Raw genomic sequence first — 24,060 nt, forward strand, 5'->3', positions numbered from 1 at the left:
AGAGTTCTGCATAGGCAGCAGTGTTCTCAGGGTTTATGGGGCTTGTAATTTTGCCAGGTTATCACTTATAGCAACAGGTTAGCCTTAGAGTAGTTCCTGCATATTCCAGGGTTAGTTGGGGGTCCAGGTTTTAATTTTACTACAAAAAAGACCATGTTGTGGTCTGACCTTCCTAGGGAAGGAATTACAGTAGGGGATGTGCAGTACTCTCCCATACTAGTGAGGACCAGATCAAGTATAGTTGCACCGCTGGTTGGTGTACTGACTATCTGGTCCAGGGAGTTTGTTTTTAAAAAAGCCAAAAATCTCGCACTTTTACATTTGGTGTTGTATAGGACTCCCAGTAAATAGTGGGGTAATTAAAGTCACTCATGAATATAGCAGTGAGTTGGATTGTGAGTGTTTCCAATAAGTTTAAATACATGGTATAGGTTTCCTGGGTCATAGAGGGGGGACCTATAGCTTGCAAGAAAGTAGTACTGGATTTTGCATATGGTGACTTAAACAGGGAACTGCTCAAGTGCATTGTCCTGTTTGACCAGCCTTTAAGTATATTTATATTTGATGTAAACAGAGACACCTTCACCTTTAGTCCCTGTCTGTGTAGTAGCTGGTCTAAATGTGTGGAAGGCATTATAACCTTGCACTGTTGGAGTGCTTTGCAAGGCTTTAAACCATGTCTCAGTGACCGGACAGACATCAGCGTTCTCATAGGTTCATAGGTGTGTACTAGGCTAATGGCCCTGGAGCCTTTCTAAACCTAGCCCATAGGAATACCCTGACATCATGCCACCCAACCTTAGTTCCAAGTGCCACTGTTGAGTAAAGCCACTGGAGTGATTCCTGGGGTGAATTTTCTATTTCCCATCCACTCATCAAGATTCCTCTTGAAGAGGACCAGTGAGGTGCTCTGTTTGACATGTATGGGAAGTCTGTTCCATAGCACAGGCAGTCTCTGGGTTATGAACCTGTCCCTCCAACATGTTCTATTAATTGTGATAATTTAAGACTGCGACAGGGTGCCAACTCTCCATATTTTTTGATAATGAAGAATCTGGAATAAAAAAAACTTTTTTGTTTTAATGAAGAAACTAGATGTGTCTCTTACTTGAGCAGTCCTATGGATGTTTATAAGGTCAAAACTCTGCTGAGCTGATGAATTTGCAACTTAATGCATGACTGCTTTGTTGATAAATTCATTTACGTAATAAATTAATGTGACCTCCTTCACACACTCATTTATTGTTATAAAAGAAAGAAGCAGCCATAGAAGATGGGGGACCAAAAAACAGGGACTGCTCAACACCTAAATCATTGTCCATACTCCAAGAATACTTGGTTACTTCACATAAAAGTCTTTCTTAGAGACAGAAAACAAAGGAAACATTGATTTTTTTTAAATTTATAAGCAGGGTATGTAACCAAAAAAGATCTTAAAGAAATGAAGGGAAACCTGGAAGACTTGTTTGTGTGCTAAAATGAACCTTCCGTGATACTTTGGGGTAAGGTGACAAACACATAATTCTGTGACAATTCCTCAAATCTTGACCTTTTAAAACTGCTTTCAGCAATCATAGACATTTTCATTTCCCTACTGTAGTGACACCATGGGTTAGTACATACATATATATATATATATATATATATATATATATATATATATATATATATATATATATATATATATGTGTGTGTGTGTGTGTGTATGCTGGAGGTTCACCCCCACACGACAGAAATGGGGGGGATAACCCATGAAAATTTTTTAAAAAAGTATGCTTTGTCGGTAGCTGATAGTGGTTCTCAGTGACTTAGATTCAATGAATTGGGCTTTACAGAATGATTTTGTGTCCATAATGCCACTACTACCCTTTGGGCAGCTTAATTCTTTGTAAACCTGAGATAATTTAGCATTTGTGCCTGGACTTGCACTGGTGCTTTGACTGCCTATGCACTGGCAACCACCTGCTGAAAACAAAGATCCTCTGTACATAATTTAAGCTCTACAGGAGTTCAAGGAAAACAACATAATGTTTCATGACTTCCTTGCTCTTTCAGCACTTACATATTCAAAGTCAGACATATGAACTTGTGTGTGTGTGTGTGTGTGTGTGTGTGTGTGTGTGTGTGTGTGTGTGTGCGTGCGTGTGTGTGTGTGTGTGTGTGTGTGTGTGTGTGTGTGTGTGTGTGTGTGTGTGTGTGTCTGTGTGTGTGTGTGTGTGTGTGTGTGTGTGTGTGTGTGTGTGTGTGTGTGTGTGTGTGTGTGTGTGTGTATCTGTATCTTTTAACAATAACAGGGTTCCTCCTGGAAGCATGTCAGTGATGGGTACTTGAAACACTTCTCTCTTTCAACAGACAACAAGCTCTTTTAAACCCTGCAGTATGAGCTTTCAATGGCAAAACTATACTGCAACCGGAGTGTGGTAACTTTCACTTTTGTCTCCTGTTTCCTTTCACTTTCATCACCCCCCTTGTTTTTAAAATATGCTATTTATTCATTAACCTTTTTTAAATATTTCATTAAAATAATTCAGATTTTTTTTGAAGTAATTTACTTTTCTACCACATATCTATAATCCTTTAACCCTTCCTTATTGACTTAAGAGTGGATGAAAATACCATCCAAGAAATGCCATAAACCTTAATGAATAACTACTTTTCCAAAATTAGGAAAATTGTTTTTTTTTTATATTATTTTCCCACAATATTTACTTCCCTGGACCCCTGCCTAACAGGGTGACTGAAGTGATCCCCAGGGTGAATTTCCTATCTCCCATCCAATCGTCAAGGTTCCTTTTGAAGAGGGCCAAGGAGGCGCTCTGCTTGACATGTATGGGCAGTCTATTCCATCCATACATATCCTGGTATCTTTATTTATAAACTGCAATAGTCAATTTGTCGGATAATTGGATAGGATGATGAAGTGCAAAGGAATCATGTTTTATGAAGGGTAATTTAAAATGGACCACAAACTATGCATCCAGCAAATGCATTTAAAGTATGGAGAATGTATCTACCTAGAACTCACATGTACACAGACTCATACCACCAAGGCATAGAAACACACAAATAAATATGTAAAATAATACTCAGTAACAGCACATACTTACACAGCTGTAAACCTGATGCTGCTGGCTACTGGGAAACTTACAAACAGCATTAAGTGGTGTATCACAACTATATATAGCAGTTCAGCACACAATACAACAAACTAAAAAGCTACAATTTTAAAACAGTAGGTGATTATCCAAAAGCATATCAATTAACATGTGCTTACCGTGTGCAAATCTGTAGCAAGTTTTTCTATTGAGGGTTTGAGATTTTCTACTGCCTTCAGCCCATCCTGAAAGAAACTGTACCAGACATGCAAAACATACAGTGAGATGTACATTTCACTTTATTTACTACATGAATGCTACATTACAATAACAGTGCCACAAGACCACCATCAAAGAAATACAACTGTAATATACCCAGAGATGAATGCTATATAATCATGCAATTTATTATATTAAAACAACAATAAATAAATAATTGTATATATAGTTCAGTTAAAAATGTCTTATTAAATGATACTTAAAAATCAAATGTCTGATATGGAAAACAAATTAAACTAGACATGCTAAAAAAGAGAATATTATGGATATGGAGGCATGCTCCTGAAGAAATGCTGTTATTGTTATTAGAGGACAATCTGAAGATATGATTCAAAATGTTTAATACAAACTGTGAAAACATTTTTAAACAACCATCAGGCTCTCCCTGAAGTGAAACTTATTATATAATTGAAGGAACATACAGGACACTGCATCTCTCCTAGGGATGAAAACTTTCTATGTGGTGGAACTTGACCACAAACCACACCCCTTGAACTATCCACAACTCTGCTCTATCCACCCATTCCCTACTCACCCCACCAACTTCCCCACCCATTTTATAATGTCACCACATAAACCATTTGTGGAGTGGAATGCCTTCTTTTGTTTTTTCCCCTTTGTTAGAAAATCCTAGGTTTTCAATGCATTGTGTTAGTAATGCTTTTCAATTAAAAAGTTCATCTGACTCTGCATTTTTACAAACTCCGGCATTCTGTATGTGCAAATAGAGAGAATACCATAGTTTTTATGGTGCTATCTGGACTACCGGATCAACACTGTGATTTCTAGGTAGTCTGGAAAAATACTGGATGGGTGGACTAAGCTGCCCCACTGATCACAGTACTATTGAAATTGGTAAACTTTTCAGAAACTCTTTAAAATGCATTATTGTGAAGTGTCAATGCTGACTAACCTCTCAAAAAAAAAATTAAGGGAGAGGCAAAATATGGGTCCATCAGTCCAAGTATTAAATAAAAAATTGTGAAATTTAGAATGGAACATGTTAAGGTTAAAATATACAATGATCCTGAATGAGCACATGATGAACGGACAACAAAAAAAGAAGAACTACAAGTAACAGAAGGCGGCATATGAATTAGTGACCGGTCAACAAAAGCAGAAAAAGAAACTGGGGAAAAGTCCAGCAAAGATTTCCCACAGACACTTTTCCTGTTTTCTTTTATCCATAATTTCCTTTTGAAAAAGACAGTAAAGAATGCTAACTGTAAGCAGGCAGACAGCAACACAATAATGTCTAAGGGCACAGAGCTAGATCGACAGATTCAGAAACTTAAACTGATAATTGCAGGCAAGTGAAACAAATAGGTTAGTGTTTTACAGCAAGTGCTCTTTAACTCTTTGACAGCTGGTCTTTAATAGCCTGGTTACAATAGAAAAAGTGTGTTGCATAGACCAAAAAGTAAGTTAGTAAGAATATTCACAGTTTGATCAGGGTCCTAATATTGAAGCCTGGGTATGCCGTTACCTTATTTTTTGAACTCAGTGCAAATGATTAAGGCTATGTGCTACGAAACAAAACTTATGTACTCACCATAACGATGCATCTGTGTTGTTTGTTTTCATCCTTCCTCAAAAACTGAGTCTTCTGATCTGACCTCAGATCCAATTTTGGCTGCTTTTTCAGACTTAGGATAATCCCTTTACCCATAATCCCTTCCAAACCCCACACTACCTCAGAATGAATTTGTCCTAGTTCCAAATTACTAAGGACTAATCACATAGTATCCATACTAAAAAGAGAGTACAAGTGCAGGAGCTGTAAGGAACAACCAGAAAATAGCAAAGTCTGAAGCAGAGGAAGGGGAAAAATATCTCTAGGTATATACATGTCACGCTAGTAGTAGGAATAGAAATCAAACTAGAAGTAGACAAAAATCAGGCAGCAAGTAAATGTGCCAAAAACAAAAGAAATAATATGAATATAAGGTGAAGGATCAGATGAGAAGGCAATAAATGTGGAAAGTGTATTTGCAATTACAGAAAAGGCTCATGCTAACCAGGACCTAATGGAGGAATGGATAAGGAGAGGTAAATTTAAACCAAAAGACAAAATGTTAATATTGGCAGCACAGGATAGTGGACTATATACACGATGGTTTACAAAGTCTACTGAGCATGTTGGAGAAATAGACAAATGCAGGTTTTGTAAAACGGAATTGGAAAGAGTTGCATATCTTGTTCCTGGGTGTGATACACTAATAGCAGAAGGCCTGTTTAATGAAAGGCATAATAATGTGGCAAGACTGTTGCATCAGGCATTGTGCAAACATTATAATATTGAAGTATCTCCAAAGCAATGGAAACATGAGCTACAAAGCATTATAGAAAATTATGACATTTATATCACTTGAGATCACCCATGACCAACAGTTCAAGAAACAGATGTGAGAAAACCAAATATAGTATAGCCCATGAAAAGAAGACAAAAGTAGCATTGATCATTCAAACTACTACACACAGTAATTACAGTACCTTATGTACAGAGAGACACAAAGTCATAAAATACCAGGATTTGCAGGCAGAGACAACAGTTCCAATAGTACTAGAAGCAATGGGTCTCATTAAAAAGTATTCACAGTCATATTTAGATATGTTACCAATACATGTAACTGCACATGAATTGCAGAAGGAGTCAAATCTGGGCACAATGTGGTGCTGTGAAGAGTACTTTTGGCAAACATCAAAGACTGAAACAATACGAATTTCATAAACTTTAATCATACTTCGACTTAGGAATAGGGTCCATTCTCATAATGGTATTAGAAACCCAAAGACTTGGAGAAATTAAACTAGAAGTTTATAATACACATTTTCCATGACATGGAAGGAGGAATGAAGGAGAGATGCTGAGAAAGGATGAAAACAGTCAACACAGATGCATCATTATGGGGATACACAGCTATTTTATCTGATGTCTATTGTGTCCATTCCTGAATGATTGGGACAGAGTCCCCAGCAGCTTGAAAGCCAGGATGGATATCATGCAGTGATATTCCAGAGAATGGTAAAGCCAAAATCTGCCCTATCCCTAGAAAAAAATCCAAATTGTAATGATCAGTAAAGGCATGAGCACTGGACCAGGTAGCTGCAACAAAACTATCATCTAGTGAAGTTCTGGATAAGAAGGCAGAAGTAGAAATAGATCTTGTTGAATTAGCCTTGGGGGAGCCTCGGTAAGATGAAACTTTTATCCTTGTAAACATAAGAAATACAAACAGTAGGCCACTTGGATAAGTTACTGTTGAAATCAGCTTGCCCAATTTAGACTTCAAAATGAAACAAAAAGCTGATCAGAATTTCTGAGAGTTTATGTTCTATGGAGATAAAGTCTTAGTTGTCTATGTACATCCAACAAGTGCAACATTTATTCTACCTTATTAGTGACTTTTGGAAAGGAATCAGACAAATTAATTAATTGTTTGGTTAAGTACTGCCTCTGATACAACCTTTGGTAAGAAAGAGGGATTGGTTCATAGGGAAACTCTGACCTTGTGAAAAATGAGACATAGAAGTTGAGAAGACACAGCCTGGAGTTCAGCTACTCATTTGGCTGAAGAAATTGCGACTAGAAAAATGCTCTTCCACGACAAGAATTTTAGGTCCACTTTGGCTGCTGGTTCAAAGGGATACTGTTGTCAAAGCCTGTAATAGCAGTGTTAAGACCCCAAGCAGGAGTGCAATCCTTAACCAGACGTCTAAGGATGAAGGTACCCTTATAAAAGGCTTTACATAATCAGAGAGACACCAATGAGAAATGCTTTTTTCCAATATGGAAATTTGAAATAGCTGTTAGTTGAATCTTGGCAACAGAATAACTCACTCCACTGTGGAAAATTGAGTCCACAAAATCCAAGACTGATGAAAAAGGTAAAAATGTCTCTCCTTGGCCCACACAGAAAACCTTTTCCATTTACATTTTTATATCCTCCTGGTGGAAGCCTTCTGGGAAGATTTGAGAACATGTATAACTTGAGAAGAAAACATGAACTGTCAGGTGGTGTCTCTACCCTTGCTGGGTAGTGTCCATGTTCACCATGACCTTTGGTAAAGGTTAGATAAAAGAATGGACCTTTTGTACCTCTGGTGCTTGAACCCACCATGCTATATGTTTCTTGCACATATTGGTGATAATTATGGGAAAACTCATGGGCTGTCATCTTATTGACCACTGTATTGCTAATACTAATGTCCACTGGACTATTCTCATAAGAAATCTTGCTACTGGAGTTATAAAATTAAGCTGTTGGGGGGGGGGGGTAGTTAAGACATAACAGCCAGATCTTGATTTTACAGGACAAAGAGTCTTGACTGTGGCAGCCTTGCTATCTTTGCATCTATCATCACGGCATCATGGTCAATTACAGTACGTTTCACCTTTGTCCCACACAAGTCCTGGATTTGTAATTGACTGTGATGCCCAGATGGATGAAAAGATGAAGCAAGTAGTCCCTGGCATGAATAAGAAGATGCTCAGTGGGCCAGTCATTGAGGTAAGGAAACACCCAGAATCCTACCAGTCCCAAGTGAGCTGCCACCATTGCCATGCATTTGTTGAACACCCGGGGTGTGGTTTGTGGTGAATCCAAAGTGCAGGGCTCTGAAATTAAAATGACTGGCTCACTGCTGGAAGTCAAGAAATGTCCTGGATTGCTTGTCCATTTCTATGTGATAGTTTACATCCTGGAGGATGACTAAGCACATCCAATCATTCTTCCACAACAGTGAAAGAATGAATTGAACTGTAACCATTCAGAAGTTCAAGTGTTTGAAGAAAAGGTTCAAAGGTCTTAGGTCCACAATTGCTTGAAGTCTCTGTCCTTATTTGGCACCAAAAAGAATCTCAAATAAGTTCCGAACCCTTGCTGGTCTGGTGGGACCTCCAGGATGACCATTTTTGTTAGCAGTGTTTTTATTTCTAAGGCTGTGTCTTTTCTTTGATACGGTGGCACATTGGGTAACTTTTGTATTACTTGGGGTGGAGGATGGGAAAATAGAATGTAGTAGCCTCTGATAATATTCCTCTGCACCCAGACATCTCTGGTGATGGACATCCAGGCCTCCAGGTGAAGAGATAAGCACCTTCTGGGTGCCTGTACAGTGCATCAATCGGGGAACACTTCAGGAGCACTGGTAAGATTACTTGGAGAAGGGACCCCTAAAGCTTTGGTTCTGCAGGCCTCCCTTGCCTCTGGGGTGATGACTGTTAGAGTTCACTTCTGCCCTGGAAAAATCTGTCTCTGAAGGAGCTCTGGTAAAGGCTCTGGGATTCTTTGAACCACATTTTCTTTCCCTCTTTCTGATTCCTGTAAAAGATCCTTTAGGGGTAGAAAACCCTATTCCCACGGCAGACAGTGTTTTCCCACCTTGTTCACTCCTGGACATCATTTTCTTAATCTTTTGTCTGAAAAGGGTTGATCCACCAAAAGGGAGCATTTATAAACATCTTGAAAGGCTTCACAAAACCGCATATGCTGATCTAGGCAAGTTGACAAACCATAACACCTTAATCTGTCACTCTAGAAACACCCTCTGTTGGGTGGGAGATTAGATGCATGGAGGCATTCAAAACAGACTGCAGGATGGCCAGTTGTAAAGACAACATTTTCTTATCCTCAGCAGACACAGACATGGATTGAGACTTTCTAAAGTTCCTTAATCTAGTCCCTCTGGAATCTGGTAAGGTGGGCCAAATAGTTCAGCAACCATAAGTCAAAGGTTTCTGATGCATAAACTTGCTTCCTGTATCTGTCCAAGTCCCTAGACTCTGTTAGGGGGATGAATAGTTGTACTCTCCTCAGCGAGTTCCTTTTTAGTGGTTACCATCATCACCACAGCATCAACCAGGGAAGCCTTGTTCCAATGGGCACAGTTACGAGGTGCCACTAGGTACTTCTCAAGTCTTTTGGGAACTGACTCTGACACATCTGGTTCCTTCTAAGCCCAATGAAAAATGAGATGTGTCACTTCATCCACTAGCTGAGCCGGTACCAAATGCCTCAAGGAACATGGACTCTTCCTAGGAAAGGGCTTCAGAAGACCAACCACTTTTCTGCCTCAAAAACTCAAGAATTTTTTCTGAATGAGACATCCTCAAGAGGTGATATGGGGGACTCCTCCCCTTCATTGAAGTTTGTGTCTTCTCTTAATGACTCCTGTAGAGAGGCAATGTACCACCTTTTGCATGCATGTTTCTAAGGAGTTTCCACGGAGGGGATGATCCAAGAAAGACTCAGAATTCTGAGGGGAATCCTGAATGAAGGCTGACTCAAGAACAGTTTGGACCTGCTGTCCCAATGGGATGGAATAAGTAAAGTCAGGACCCAGTGCAGATGGTTGAGGAGTAGGAACAGACACAAACGAGGATGCCCTATTTCCTGAAGTAGAAAAGGGGCTCTCCACCTCAAAGGCAGAAGCCGAGGAGGATCCCAAGACCATTCTCACAGGAGCTGAAGTTACTGACTAGAGAGGTAAAGGGAATCCCTCCACTCCTGTCTTGAAGCAGAGGTAGGAGTGAACTATCCAATGTTGAGGCTCCGAGGGGATGGTATGGTTCTGAAAGTCTCAGACTCAAACTCCTATCTACGTATCCAGCACTGAAGCTACACCTCTGAGACCCTTCCAGCGTCTACAGCATAGGCTCTGGTTGGGACAGAGATGATGCCAGAGACAATGAAGACCGTAACTTCAGATCCAACACAGGCAATACCAGGAGTCTCTGGTCCAAAAACTCTGAAACGAGGACACAGATCAAAGTAGGAGCAGCTAAAGGGATCTGGGCTGGTGTGAAGCTCACAGGTCCAGTCAGAGCCGGAGCTGGAATAACTCCCAACTGAATCTGGGTTCTAAGGAACTTCCTCTTCATCCTGTACACATCTGCTTTGGAAAGGCTTCTGGTAGACCTGTAGAAGGAAGAGGATAACAGGGGTCTGGAGGCCTTCTAAGGAGTCTCTTGAAGAAAAGGTGAATAGAGTCTGAACGGGATTGGCTCTGCATGGAACCTAGGTTCTCATCAAGGAGGAGTCTTGGCAGCTGAAAGAGATGGATCCAGTGGGGTGGTCAGATCTGATGGCTTTTGAATCTTGGGAGGCAGAGCCAAAGAAGGAGAGAGATTGGGGATCTCTTTCTTTGGTCCTTAGTCTTAGATTTTTCCCGCCTATCCTCTTTAGGCTTGTCCACAAATTTCTTAGTCGATGGGGACACTCCAGAAGTAGAAGTTGTAGAAGAAGGAAGAAGACCCTTCAGCACCAACTTATTTCTATGCTCCATTAAGGCTGTGTGATTGAAAGCAGAGCAAATGTTACATCCAGAATCTAAATGACTAGCTCCAAAACAGTACACTTACTCAAAATGAGTGTCAGAAATAGGAATTTTATCAGGACCTATATTTTTTGAAACCGGTAGGTTTATCACTTTTATCACCCATAATTCACAACACACTATACCACTAAGGAGAAAAAAGTAAAAATTAGCAAAGTATCAGTGTAGGACACCAACAATGGTAATATTATAATCTCTAAATGTGCTAACAAGTACCAACAATAGTAAAAGAAATTCTCATAACCTGAGTATGAGGTAAAACAAGAGGAAATGAAAAAAGGCATGAGGCCTACCCAATAGAAATAGAAAAGCATTTTTTTCTTTTTTTATTATAAACAATATCATGGAGTCAAGAGGAGCCAGTGAAGGAAGAGGAACCCAGAAGAAATATATATCCATATAAACATATATTTTATATATATATATATATATATATATATATATATATACACAAATGTATGTATATGTATATATATATATATATATATTATATATATATATATATGTATATATATATATATATATATATATATATATATATATATATATTTATATATATATATACATGCATTTATGTATATGCATATATATATATATATATATATATATATATATATATATCAACTGTAAAAATGTTTAGACTTTACTTATCTCCAACACCTGGCACACATCAACCATGTCTGAATACTAAGAGTGGCAAATGATATCTGAGGTAATATGGTGGTTGGAGGGGGATGATTGTAAGGGAACGAGTCTGAGCCATGGACCCGAAGGCTGGAAAAGTGACCAAAGTCGGATCTGAAGACCCAATTGTTGCAGAACAGACAAAAAATACAACATCAGATCAAGCTGCTTCCTGTAGTACAGGGTTTGATTCCCATAGTTTTCATTTGTCTGATGTGTGACTTTGTATAAGTCACTTAGCCATTCAATGCTTTGATGCAATCAGGAAAATGAGCTAGTCTCTTCAATGGTCTCCTGTATCACAAGTCTAGTAATTAATAATGAACCTATGAAGAAATAGGTCAGCAGTCAATGGCTGCAGGACAGACAATGTAAAAGGAGGTTATGTTTTAAACTGATGAAAGAAAATGACACTGAGGAATAATCCCTATGGCCAGGATGGTGAGTAAAGAAAGATGTTAGTGATAACAGACTTGGCCAATAAACTAAGTGCAGAAGTGACTACTGGATGGCATGCTCCTGTGCCATTTGAATTAGGCCTTGATTATTCAAAAATTCATTGAGTTGTTCTTGGGTGGGCTTAAAAAATTAATACTCATGTCTCCCATGATTATTAGATAACTGTATGAAGACCCTGCATTTAAAATGTATAGAATTAGGTTATTTACTGAAAGGGTTGATAAGTAGGCAACTATGAGTTGTAGAGTAAACTGTTTGTCTGTGGGAGTAACTTTAATGATCCATTTTGTGTTGTACTCTGAATATACATTTGCCACACTTGTAGACGGCAATGGTTACACCAACAGCATTTAAACCTGGGCATGCATAAAATATAACATTATCAAAGAAAAAAGATGAAGGTCTATGATTCATTCTTTGACCAAGGATTTGGTCATGGCCACAATATCAGGTGGGTGTAAATTAAGAAAAGCATTACCTAGGTTAGTTATACTGTGACACTGCCAGTCCAGCTATCTGGAATTTTATAAATAACCATTTGTCATTTGTAAATATCAACATGATTCAGTCTTAAAAATGTGAGAGATATGTTGTGTGTATATTAAACTACTGGTGCAGAAGTGTGTGTTGAACAGGGTTTGTACAGTAGCGAGCTTCAAGAATGTAACCACAGTGTACCCTACAGGAAAAGTACAGAGATGTATATAAACTATATGCCTATGCAAATGTATGTTTTAATAGTAGAAGTTGTAACATACAGATTTAACTTGCAAAACTTCAAGAAAATAAGTTGAAATTAAAGTGTTTTACTAGTGTGTTATCTGATAACTTATCTCTCAGTTTCAATGCAGCAAGCAGATACAATGTCTAGAGCTAGGGGGTTTTGTATGGTCTTGAAACAGAAATAATTACCAGGTTTCAAATGTAAAAGCATTTTACTGTTTTACGACACCCAAGTTTTGCAAACTTCTGAGAGGTATGTACTTTTCACACAGATATGTTAAAATTCTGTTGGTATCGGTTAGCCTGGGAACTGAAGGCAGGGAACAAAGAGTGATGTAATTTAAGAACTCTCTCAGAGAAAGACTGTACATTTTGTATTTTGCCTTTGATCTGGAAACATCTATCATCAGCACTTCTGCCTGAGTGTTGTCTGTAAGTAAGACATAGGGCATAGTATCTCTCTTAGATATACATAAGAATATAGTAAAGATTACTTTACATGTTTTCTTTATTTATTTGAGACTGTCCTGCAATGTTGTTTTAAAATATTTCCTGTGATTTTTGAACTCTGTAGTTACTGTGTTGATTGAGTATTCTCTTGTTCTTTTATTATTATTATTAAATATATTTGAACCCATCTTTGTGGCTGATATTTGTGAGACATATTTAATCTCTTAGAGTACTTGCATATGTATTTGGTGACACTGTACAGGCCACTCCTAAACAGCCTTGCTCTTGGTCGCACTTACCATTTGGCTAATAGTAACATTACACAGTAGGTTTTGGTCACCCTATGTAAGGGCCTTAATTAGCTGATAAAGAGGGGTCGGTGGCAGTGATAACTACCTTATAGTCTGGGCAGAAGGGGGCATAGATAGTAAACCTGTGCCAGCATTCCCCAGGTGTGTGTGCGTGTGTGTGTGTGTGTGTGTGTGTGTGTGTGTGTGTGTGTGTGTGTGTGTGTGCATGTGCATCTGTGCATGTGTGTGTTTTTGTATATAAATCAAATCCCAAAGTGTGTGTGCGTCAGCTACTTGGGCAGGGACATGAAGCACTGGTTGGACACAGAGGGTGCTGAAGGTTTTGGCTTGACCACTCGGCTGAGATCTCAACCCTATAGCTGTGACAGTGGGGAGTCTTATTGGGGATCTGGAGAGAGAGAGAGGGAGAAACCAGCCCCAGACTGACTGTGATCTTTGTGCATCTTAAGGGAAATTGTATTTTACTGTGTGTGTGTGTGTGTGTGTGTGTGTGTGTGTGTGTGTGTGTGTGTACCTGCCATCCTCCCATTGTGTACATCCCTCACTGTTGTCAGTGGTGAGGACTGAGGCTCCTTGATTACTGTGCCAGTGCAGGGGCATCATTAAGAAAACAGAAGGCTAGAGATGGATTGAGGGTAACTGTGAGAGTAATGCCTTGTAACAGTGAACTAGTGTAAGTTTCTATGTTTCCATATAAGCTTGAAAATGGATTTGTGGAATTTAAGTTTCTTACTTTTATAGGAAGCTTTAAATGTAAGGTTAATTGACAAATTACATGGATTCTGGCAGTCAAGGGAAGGGATTTTTTCTCTGGGGGGGGGGGGTGGTATGTGATGTGTAGAATTTTAGTTAATGACAGTGACCTGTACTCCAGTGTTCTGATGGATGGTTTTGTAGCATGCTGCTTGCATTTGCAGTTGTAGGCATTGAACCTTTGCACAAATACTATAGGGGAAGTAATTAGAATATGGCCATAACTAAGATGAGTATAAAAGAGGACATTTTAAGAGGTTATGGGAAAACAGAGATTATTTGAAGGAATTTGCTGAGGCTAGCTGCATAGAGAGGAAGACTGACAAGGGTAGATACAGTGCACTATGGAAGTTATAACAAACAGGATGTAAATCAATGAATTAGTCTAATCTCTTTGTGGTCCTAATGACAATTTGCACAGTAGCAACCTATGAATATAGAGAAAAGCTAAATGAAATGACTTGGGGATGGGTGGAATGAGAAGTAGTGTAGACAGTGAAACTGTGCCAAATGTAGTTAAGCAACACAGAGCAAGGCTGAATCTAAACAATACATGGCTTAAAAACAATCAGATGGGGAGGATGTCTTCAGCTGTGATCCCACAGTAAATAGTACCAGTAGAGTTGTCTTTCTTCTTCTTTTAGTATCAGTTCCGAGAAATTAATTTTCCACAGAAAAGTGTAGCCCATTATTTATTAGCAAATGCTGAAAGCAAACCTTGAAACCAAGTCTGCATTTTTTTAAATACCTTTATTAACTTCACATATATACTATAAATCAACACAAAAAATACAAAGCACCCAAATAAAAGTTGCAATTAACTTTTTTAATATACAAAGCATGCTCCATGGAACAGAAAACACAAACCAGGTTTCCCTCCTCAAGGAGGAGCTTCTTCGGTGTTAGAGGATAACTCCACCTTAGAACTAAAAAAAAATATTTTTTTTCACTCTCTTAATTTTTTCTGAGCTATTCTAACACCTCAAAATTACTCTCATTGCCTCTTAGAAAGTTTTTTTTTTTGCAAAATGGCTGCCAATGGGGCTTGACATACCAATGTGATCTTCTTTTTCTTCAAGCATTTCACATTCCCATAATCAATTTCAATTCTGCTTTATATGAGTCACACTAGACATAAAGAAGTAGTTGTGTATTCCCATGCCATTACCATATAACAGGATTAGTGTCAGTCACTGTTATCATATACACATTCTGTAACAGGACTGCTTATTTCATTTCTTGAATGGCCGTATTTGTGTGAGTCTCACAGCTTGTTTTACAGTATAATAAGGAGTTATACAGCTGCAACCAAAAAAAATGGCTAAACTTCAGACCTTTGTTCGAAGTATCTTACTGTAGTCCAAGATGAATTGACAGTCCCCTCCCCCCTACACTCTGGTAAATGGGCTGTTACTTTACAACAATTACAAGAAAAAATATTTTATGACTTTTCTCTAAATGTCACAGACATTTTCATGCTATATTTAAGTCATCTTAAAATGTAAAGTAGTATAAGCAATAAACATTCAAAATGTAAAGCTTAGCATTTCAATACTCTGATGCTGCTTATGTAAATTTGTCGAAAGGGCTGACAACTGCCTTTACTGACTGATCTAATTGCTCTATTTTGCTATGAAAGGCATGACTACATTGGAAACAGCTGTGAATCAGTATAACTTTTCTTCCTCTCTGAATGTGAAAAATAGTTTCACACCTCTTTTTCACAGCAAGGGCTAACCTCCTGACATCAGCAGGACTAATTACCCACATAAGATTGTCAGCAGTATCAGACTACAAATTTCTCTGCATCTGTGGTATGTCATATAGGTGTAGACAAATTCCTCTGTAAATTATGTAAGAAGTTAAGTGTAAAAAGTGGGTAGTCTTACTCTTCCTTTGATTCCAGGCAAGGAAATGAAAGTTTCATAAAGTACAAGCAGGATTCTGGTACCTATATCATACTGGAACCATAGTGTGGGGAGAAAAACAACCTAGGAGTTGTTAAACTGTACGATGAAGTGGAATTTTCATTTAAATTATACTCTATGACATCATCAACTTATGTAACTTTTCTGGAAGGAAATTTGAATTTTTTCAAATAAAATTCAGTCCATAAACAGTGAAAAATTAGTAGAATCAATAGATAATCGCTAAACACACAACCAATAAATATAAAATAATTAAAAAAAAGTATTTATGCACACATACAAAAATCTGACTAAGTGGCAAAACAAAATATTATATAGGTTCAAAGGTGTATAAAAGGCTAATGGCCCTGGAGCCTTTACAAGCCTAGCCCATAGAAGTTCTCTGGCATCAAGCCTCCCGACGTTAGCTCCCAGTGCTGCTATCAAGTACAGCCACTGGCGTGATCCCTGGGGTAAACTTTCTATTAACCATCCACACATCAAGATTTCTCTTGAAGAGGGTCAGCAAGGTGCTCTGCTTGACAGGTATGGGAAGTCTATTCCAGAGCATGGGCAGTCTCTGGGTGAGGAACCCGTCCCTCCATCATGTTCTGTTGATTGTGGTAATGAAGTTGAGGTCTCTGGAGCATGTGGTGCAGAGGGACTGGGATTTCTTTAGATGTAGCATTTCTAACAGAGCTGGGTCACACATGGCTTTGTAAGTCAAGCAGAGATCGCCTCTAAGTAGGCAATACGAGACAGAGAATAGCTGGAGTCTTTTGAGTCTGCCTGTGCAGGACAAGTGTTTAATGCCTAGGATCCTCTTTGTGAGGTACTTCTGTGGCCTCTCCAGCTGTTGCAGGTGTCTAGTGAGGTACATGCCAAATGGGGCATTATACTTGATGATTGTTCTAATGAGGGAAGCGTAGAGAGAGACGATGACCTCTTTCTTCTTAGATGCAAAACCCTTGGTAATGAGATGTGCCACAGAGAAGGACTTTCTGACTACAGTGGCAAAGTGGTGGTCGAGGGAGAGGTTACTGTCAACCTATGGCCCCAGATCCCTTATAGCACCTTCAGTGTTCAGTGGGCTCCCATCGATGTGGTAATTAGTGGGAACAGAGTTTTTACCAAAGGGGATGATGATGCATTTTTTGGCGTTAAGCTTAAGGCCATGGTTTTGACACCAGTCATTGGTCTCAGTGAGGCTTTTCTGTAGGATGTCTGCATCACTTGGGGAGTTAATAATTGCTCCCAGCTTGCAGTCGTCTGTGAACTTGGTCAGCCAGAGTCCCTTTGTGTTGGCCTGGAATTCTGAGAAATTGATGACAAACAGGAGAGACCCAGGACCGATTCCTGTGGGACTCCACTCGTGACTGGTTGGCAGTCTGACTTGGAGTCCGATACTTTCACACTGAGTGTTCAATTTGCAACCCACCTAGTGAAATAGGAGTTGATGCCTAGTTTGGTGAGTTTATCAGTAATTCCCAAGTGAAAAATGGTATCAAAGGCCTTGGCCAGATCGAGGTAGGCTGTATGCAGTGCCTTACCTTCATCTGCAGCCCTGGTGACTGACTCAAAGAAGTCAACCAGGTTGAGCAGGCAAGATCTCCCTTTCATAAAGCCATATTGCATAAGGTCTAGAGTTTGGAGATTTCCTATATCTTTGTTAATCAGGTCCATGATGATGTGCTCCATAGCTTTACATATCAGACTCATCAGGCTAATGGGGCAATAATTCCTAGGGTCTGTAGTAGCTATCACTTTATGGAGAGGGCTGACTTTAGCAGTGTGTCATTCAGTATGGGAAAAGCCTGAGGTGAGGCTATGACTGAACAGGGCACAGAGATGTGGTGCTAGTTCGCTTTGTAGTTTATGTAGAACACAGCCAGGGATATTACTGGGTCCCATGGAATCTGTATTCTTGGCATTGAACAATGCAGCTTTAACCTGTGCTACAGTAATGCTGGGTGCCTGGCATTCTTCTGGCATTGTGATTGGTCCTTTGAGGGGGAGGTAAAGTTGGCACTAAATATGTCAGCCAGTATGCTGGCAATATCTGTTGGCTCAGTATAGGAGGTACCATTGTGCAGTATCTCAGAGCATATCTGGGTTTTGCCATGGAAGTTCTTGATATAGCTATAGAAGGCTTTGTGATTGTTTTAGCGTCTGAAGCAATTCTGCCTTCATAGCTGGCTTTAGAGGATTTGAAGAGTGATCTCAACTTTTTTGAGGCTAATAAGGGAGTTTTTCCAGTCTTGGGACTTCACCTTTTTTCTGCAACAATTTCTTTCTTCTGTTGTAGAATTTATTAATGGCAGAGGACCACCAGATTAGCTTCCTTTTTTTGGAGGAGAGCGTCTTGGTTCTTTTGGTTATGGCTAGTTCCCTGCATTTATGTACATGTTCGTACAGTGCATTGGTGTATGATTTGGCAGTCATGCAGCTATTTTCCATTGGCATGGGTGGTGTGAAGTTAGCCAACTCTGTTTTTAGAAGTCCAAAGTCAGCTTTGGAGAAGTTTTTCAAGATGGTTACCTTTGTGGGGGGTGTGGGTGAGATGTAGATTTCCATGGTGATTAGTTTATATTCGGATCTGACCAGGTAGGGATTGACTACTGGTGTACAGCAATGGTCAACCATGTTAATAATAACCAGGTCAAGGATGTTGCTTCCTCTAGTGGGGGGTCAGAATGAGCTGGTGCAGGGCACTGGAATTGATAAATTCCAGGAAGCGTTGGGCCAGTGTATTGGTGCTTGAATAGGTTTCCCAAGTTGATGGAGGGGTAGTTGAAGTCTCCTAGTAAGAGAGTATTGGGATCAACCTTGACAGACTCCAGGGTGCTTAGGAATGTGTAGTGAGAGTCTAGGGACATGGCTGGGGACCTATAGTAGGCTATGACCTGATCGCCATCTTACCCAATGTTAGTTGCACCTGAAATATTTCAGATGCGTTATGCTGGGCTAGTAGTCTGGAGGTGTGCATATCCTTTATGAATATGGAGACACCACCACCTTTGGACCTTCGGTCCATGTTTCGGGGCTGAAAGATATGGTGCTTTCTGCTACTTTAAACCAGGTCAACATTACAGCACAAATGTCAATGTTCTTCATTTTGAGATTCAGACATAAAAAGCAGTTCATATACACATAGCAACACCAACTGGCAAAGAACAAAATTACTTGTCATTACTTAAAATTTTGTATATAAATGTGACAACAGGAGGTACTGCCAGCCATGCCAGGTGAAGTAGGGCAGTGGATGTATGACTTGTGCCAGCACAGCTAGCTGGAATTTTGTAAATAATTAGCTGGAATTTTGTAAATAATTATGTCATTTGTATAACAAACTGATTTGTACAGATGCTTGTGCTGAAAATGTATTTGTGAGGTTTGCTTGTGTTGAATGTTTCAACAGTGCACCCTGCTGAAATGAAAAAAAAAATACATGTATTACAGTAAATTAATTAAATATATAGGTTTTAAAAGGGGACACTGGCACAGCAACGGTTAACCAGCCAGCGTACTTTAAAAAAATAAGGGAAATATACATGAGCTGTTGAATCATTAAAAGGCACACCAGAGTGCTGAGGAGGAGGACTGGAGACACTGGGTCTGGGACAGAGCCTTTGTTCATTAGCTCAGTGGAAAGAGGGGAGGCCTCAGAAACTGCCATAAACATTTGGATGTGTGTTGCAGTCATCTACGCTCAATTCCTGTCTCAGCTTCAAAGGTGAATACTGTGAGAACCTCGAGTCATGTGACCAGATGAGGTCATTCTGCCAGCCCTCTTGGAAATTATATTTAGATATTACAAAGAGAAATGTCAGAGTATTGAGTATTCTGTTTGGGAAGCCTGACTAGAAAGACTGCTCATGTATTTCATCTTGCCTTGTGCAAGTGAGTTATTAGAGAACAGTAAATTCTCTTAGATTCAGTCAGGAATATAGTGAAGCTTAGTTTAGATACTGGTTTTCTTTGTATAAGTCTGTCCATCAATGTTGATTTCAATATTTTCTATGATTTGAACTCTGTGGTTTACTGTAAATATATATTCAGTATGTTCATGTACTTTTACTATTTATTATTAAATATATTTAAAACTTTTATCGTGGCTGATCCTTTTTAAAAGTACTTAACCTTTGAGAGTGCTTATATTTATTTGGTGACACTGTGTGGGCCACTCCAGAAGACCTAGCCATCTTGGTGAATTACTACCATTTGTATTGGTGTTAATATTACACAGTATAACAGGACATCCTTTGTTAAGGGCCTTAGAGTAGCTGACTGTGGAGTGTCTGGTGGCAGTGAATCTACTTTATAGTCTGGGCAGAAGCTAGTAAATCTGTGCCAGCCCTTCCCAGTTGTGTGTGTGTGTGTATATGAAAAATCAAATCTCTCAGTGTGTGTGTGTGTGTGTGTGTGTGTGTGTGAAAAATCAAATCTCTCAGTGTGTGTGTGTGTGTGTGTGTGTGTGTGTGTGTGTGTGTGTGTGTGTGTTTGTTTGTGTGTGGGTCAGTTACTTGGGGCTGCGACACAAAGCACTGGATTTACAGAGAGGGTGCTGGAGGACTTGGCTTGGACACTCAGCTGAAGACCTAATCCTACAGCCGTACCAGTGGGGAGTCTTGTTGGGGATCTGGAGGATGACAGATATAGAGCCATCCAGACCCCAGGCTGACTGTGTTCCCTGTGTGCTCTTAAGGGAAGTTGTACTTGATGCAGAGAGGAGTGTATCCATCTGTATTCCAAGTGCACGTCCTTCTCCAGTGTCAGTGGTGAGGATTCAGGCTCCTTGATTACCGGCCCAGTGTGGGGAAGACACATATTGGTGCCCATCATATATTGGGAGCAGTGGTGGTCGTCACAATGAAATATACAGTATATTAATGTTTTATAACAATTCATTTAAGTCTACCCCATACATGGCACCTAAATTTGTAATTCATCTTTTTTCTTTAACATGCATAAATTCCAACTTGGCATTTCTATTAGATAAACTAGAGTTGACCTCATCAATACCTGTAAAGCTAAAAGTAGCCTTTCCTATGGGATGTTTGATGTCGCTCTAGTGCATTATTTTCCCTTTAGCTTCTCAGATCACTCAGATGAATGGATAAATGCTGTTCAAACATTGTCTCCCCAACATAAAAAGCCCTACATTTACAGGTAGCTAAATAAACAACCTATTCAGCTGAACATATAATAAAGTCATGAATACCAAAAACTTTATGTGTATTAATAGAAGGCAATGACTTTTTTTGTGATAAGTTTGCAAAAAATACACCTGACACAAGGGTAACATCCAAAAGGTTTCATACCTCCCCCTCAAAAAAAACTGTCCAAAACTTTCAACATATTGATCTTTAAAATCTGGCAGATGATTAGCAATAGTTTTCCCCCTTCTATATGAGTAGCAACATTTTTGTGGCACTATACTACTATAAAACTTGTCACGTCTTATTAAGGGCCAATACTTATCAACAACATCCTTAGTTTTGAATAGATTAGCGCCTTGAGTGGTAAGAAACTTCAAACATTCAGAACCATCAGTCTTCTTTTGTTCCCTTTACTGCAACAAAGTTTGTTTGGTTTGAGTAGCTACCTTACTTTTAGCTTAAAGAACATTAACACAATTATATCCCCTCTTACAAAATTTATTACTAATATCAGATGCCTGTCAATTCGATTCTTGTTCATACGCCTTAACATTTAACATCTATGAATAAGTATTTTTAGTTATAAATAGGGGAATGACAGCTAGATGCATGCAACAAAGAATTTTTACTAAAGGACTTATGATACAAAGTGGTATCAATGGTGCCATCCAACAGTTTTGCCGCTGAAAGCCCCCCAGAAAATCAATATTGAATAAATTATACTTGGTCTTTTTTCTATTGTGTTGGAAATGGATGTTACACATTTTGATGGCAAATGCTTTTTACAGTTAAGGGGTACTACTATGAGTGCTACGTTTGCACCTATATATATGTTGAATCTGTTTTTTTTTTTTGAAACACTGTTTATTTACGACATGGATCATAACTCATTTGGTTCACAGTTGGTTATGTGGAGATGTTTCATGGATGATGTTTGGGTTTTTTGGGATGGCAATGTGGATGAGTTCATGCTATTTCAACAATATCTTAATGAAAATGATAAGGGTCTTAAATTTACTGCTAAGACTGGAAGAAAAACGTACAACCTAATGACAAAGCTCTTAGAAGCCAAAACAGGAAATGGGAACTTGGGAACAACAGGTAATAACTTGAAAGGTGTACAAAGAAAAAAAACTGCCACTATGTACCAAAGAACACTACAAAAGGGATCCAGACATTATGATTTGATTGTAAATGCCACACAGTATATATATATAGAGAGAAATGGGACAATAATTGGGAACAGCCAGAAAACCTAAATGAAAGGGGGTGTAAAATGGCACATGATACTGGAAAAAGGGGAAAGATGCATGAAAGTGAATCATGGTATGTCTAAACCAGGAAAAAATAATGTACAGCAAAAAAAATGATTATGGCCTGTGCCAGTGGCACAGATGGATAAAACCCGGACTACAGTCCAGGTGACCTGAGTTATATTAGTGGCCAGCTATATGAAGGAGTATGGGGCATTCTCCTGGTGAGAGGGTTGGTGGTTCCTGCTGAGCTCACACCACTGCTCTGATGACAGTGGAGCCTGATCATGATGTAAGAAGCCAGTGTCAGGGAGACGTGGGAGCAATGAAGGCTTAACCACTGTTGACACATGGGGGGAACATATGCAGGCAAGAGGGCAGAAATGCAAGTGGTCACATCAGCGCTAGGGTGTGGGGTTGGGGCATAAACTAAGAAAAAGCTCTCACTGATGGGATCTCAGAGAGAGCACAAAGTACTCATGTGACATACCAGATAACAGTACTCCTTTGGACAGTATAATGTTTGACTAAGGCTTGATGTTCAGCAGGCATTGGAGCAAAAATAATATAAAAAAGGACTGATTATTCCCTGTTCAAATGCTTTTCTAAAATAAACAGCTAATATACTTTTGATGCATTCAGTGAAAAAAACATTCTACAAATTTAATCTAAAGAATACTAGAATGGAAAGAATAAAACACTTACTTGCACTGTGCATGGAAATACTTAATCAGGTTCTGAAGCAAGTCCACTCCCTTTTTGATTTTTATTTCATTCACTTTGAGCAGGTACTGTAAAATATATAGCACATTTGTAAGTTATGTGCTCAGCAACATTTTGTACATTTTCTAGTTATTACTTAAATTATCAGCAATGCAAATAAATGGCAAACGAATTTCAAAAGCAAATAATGTTTGCGTTTTCCTCAACAAAGCACGGCAACAATTAAAGCAATGCAAGGAAATTAAAAAAAATAACCACATTTCTTCAGTAAAATTGTTAACATCTTCCAGATGTACTTGGCTGTACTTTTTTACAATTTTGCGATTGAAATATTAGAAAACAAATGCAGACTTAGCAAGCTGATAAAGAAAATGTCCTGAATAAACAACAAATAAAGCTCAAACACAGGTTTGAAAGCTACACTACTCATATTTATGAAGCTAAACTTGAACAACAGATTTGTGATAAAGAGGATCCTGTAGCAGGATACTGCTTTCAGAAATTTTTGAAATTTGCTTGTCAGTTGCTGTTATTACAAGTAAGTCCTCTTCGATGCTGGCAAAGCATCATAATGCCTCTTCATATGAACATGATAAAGTTTGTGTTTCTGCTTTCTGCATGGCAACTCTACCACACATCCATTATTATTTTCCTCCAACAAACAGTGAAAGCACCTTCCATTTTGCCTGCAGCTTATTCTATCAAACACGAATAAGCACTGCTACTGTATGTCCAACTGCACACTCTAAGGCTTTTGTTGTCCTACTATACACAGCCTTTTGCTACTGTTGTTCTTGTGCTATATGTTCCTGTGCAACCTTGTTAACTCCTTAAGATAAATCCTGAAATTTAACACACAGTCCACAACAGACCCCTTTTAGGAATCACATTCAAACTACAACTCAGCATGAATTAAGTCTGGAGGC

General features: G+C 39.0%; 1 protein-coding gene across 6 annotated transcripts in view; it reads right to left on the bottom strand.

Moving 5' to 3' along the window:
- The window catches only part of ASAP2 (ArfGAP with SH3 domain, ankyrin repeat and PH domain 2), a 2,005,955-nt gene that overhangs the window by 935,003 nt on the left and 1,046,892 nt on the right, over positions 1–24,060 (bottom strand). For all 6 annotated transcript variants that reach the window (XM_044079125.1, XM_044079114.1, XM_044079099.1 and 3 more), the window contains exons 7-8: positions 23,117–23,202; positions 3,275–3,350 (exon numbers count right to left, since the gene is read on the bottom strand). In XM_044079125.1, coding sequence (XP_043935060.1) covers positions 3,275–3,350; positions 23,117–23,202 — 162 coding nt within the window. The remainder of the gene's footprint in view (positions 1–3,274; positions 3,351–23,116; positions 23,203–24,060) is intronic.

The sequence above is a fragment of the Protopterus annectens genome, chromosome 1.part1 (assembly GCF_019279795.1).
Source record: "Protopterus annectens isolate FY-2018-M chromosome 1.part1, PAN1.0, whole genome shotgun sequence".
Taxonomy (NCBI): Eukaryota; Metazoa; Chordata; order Ceratodontiformes; family Protopteridae; genus Protopterus; species Protopterus annectens.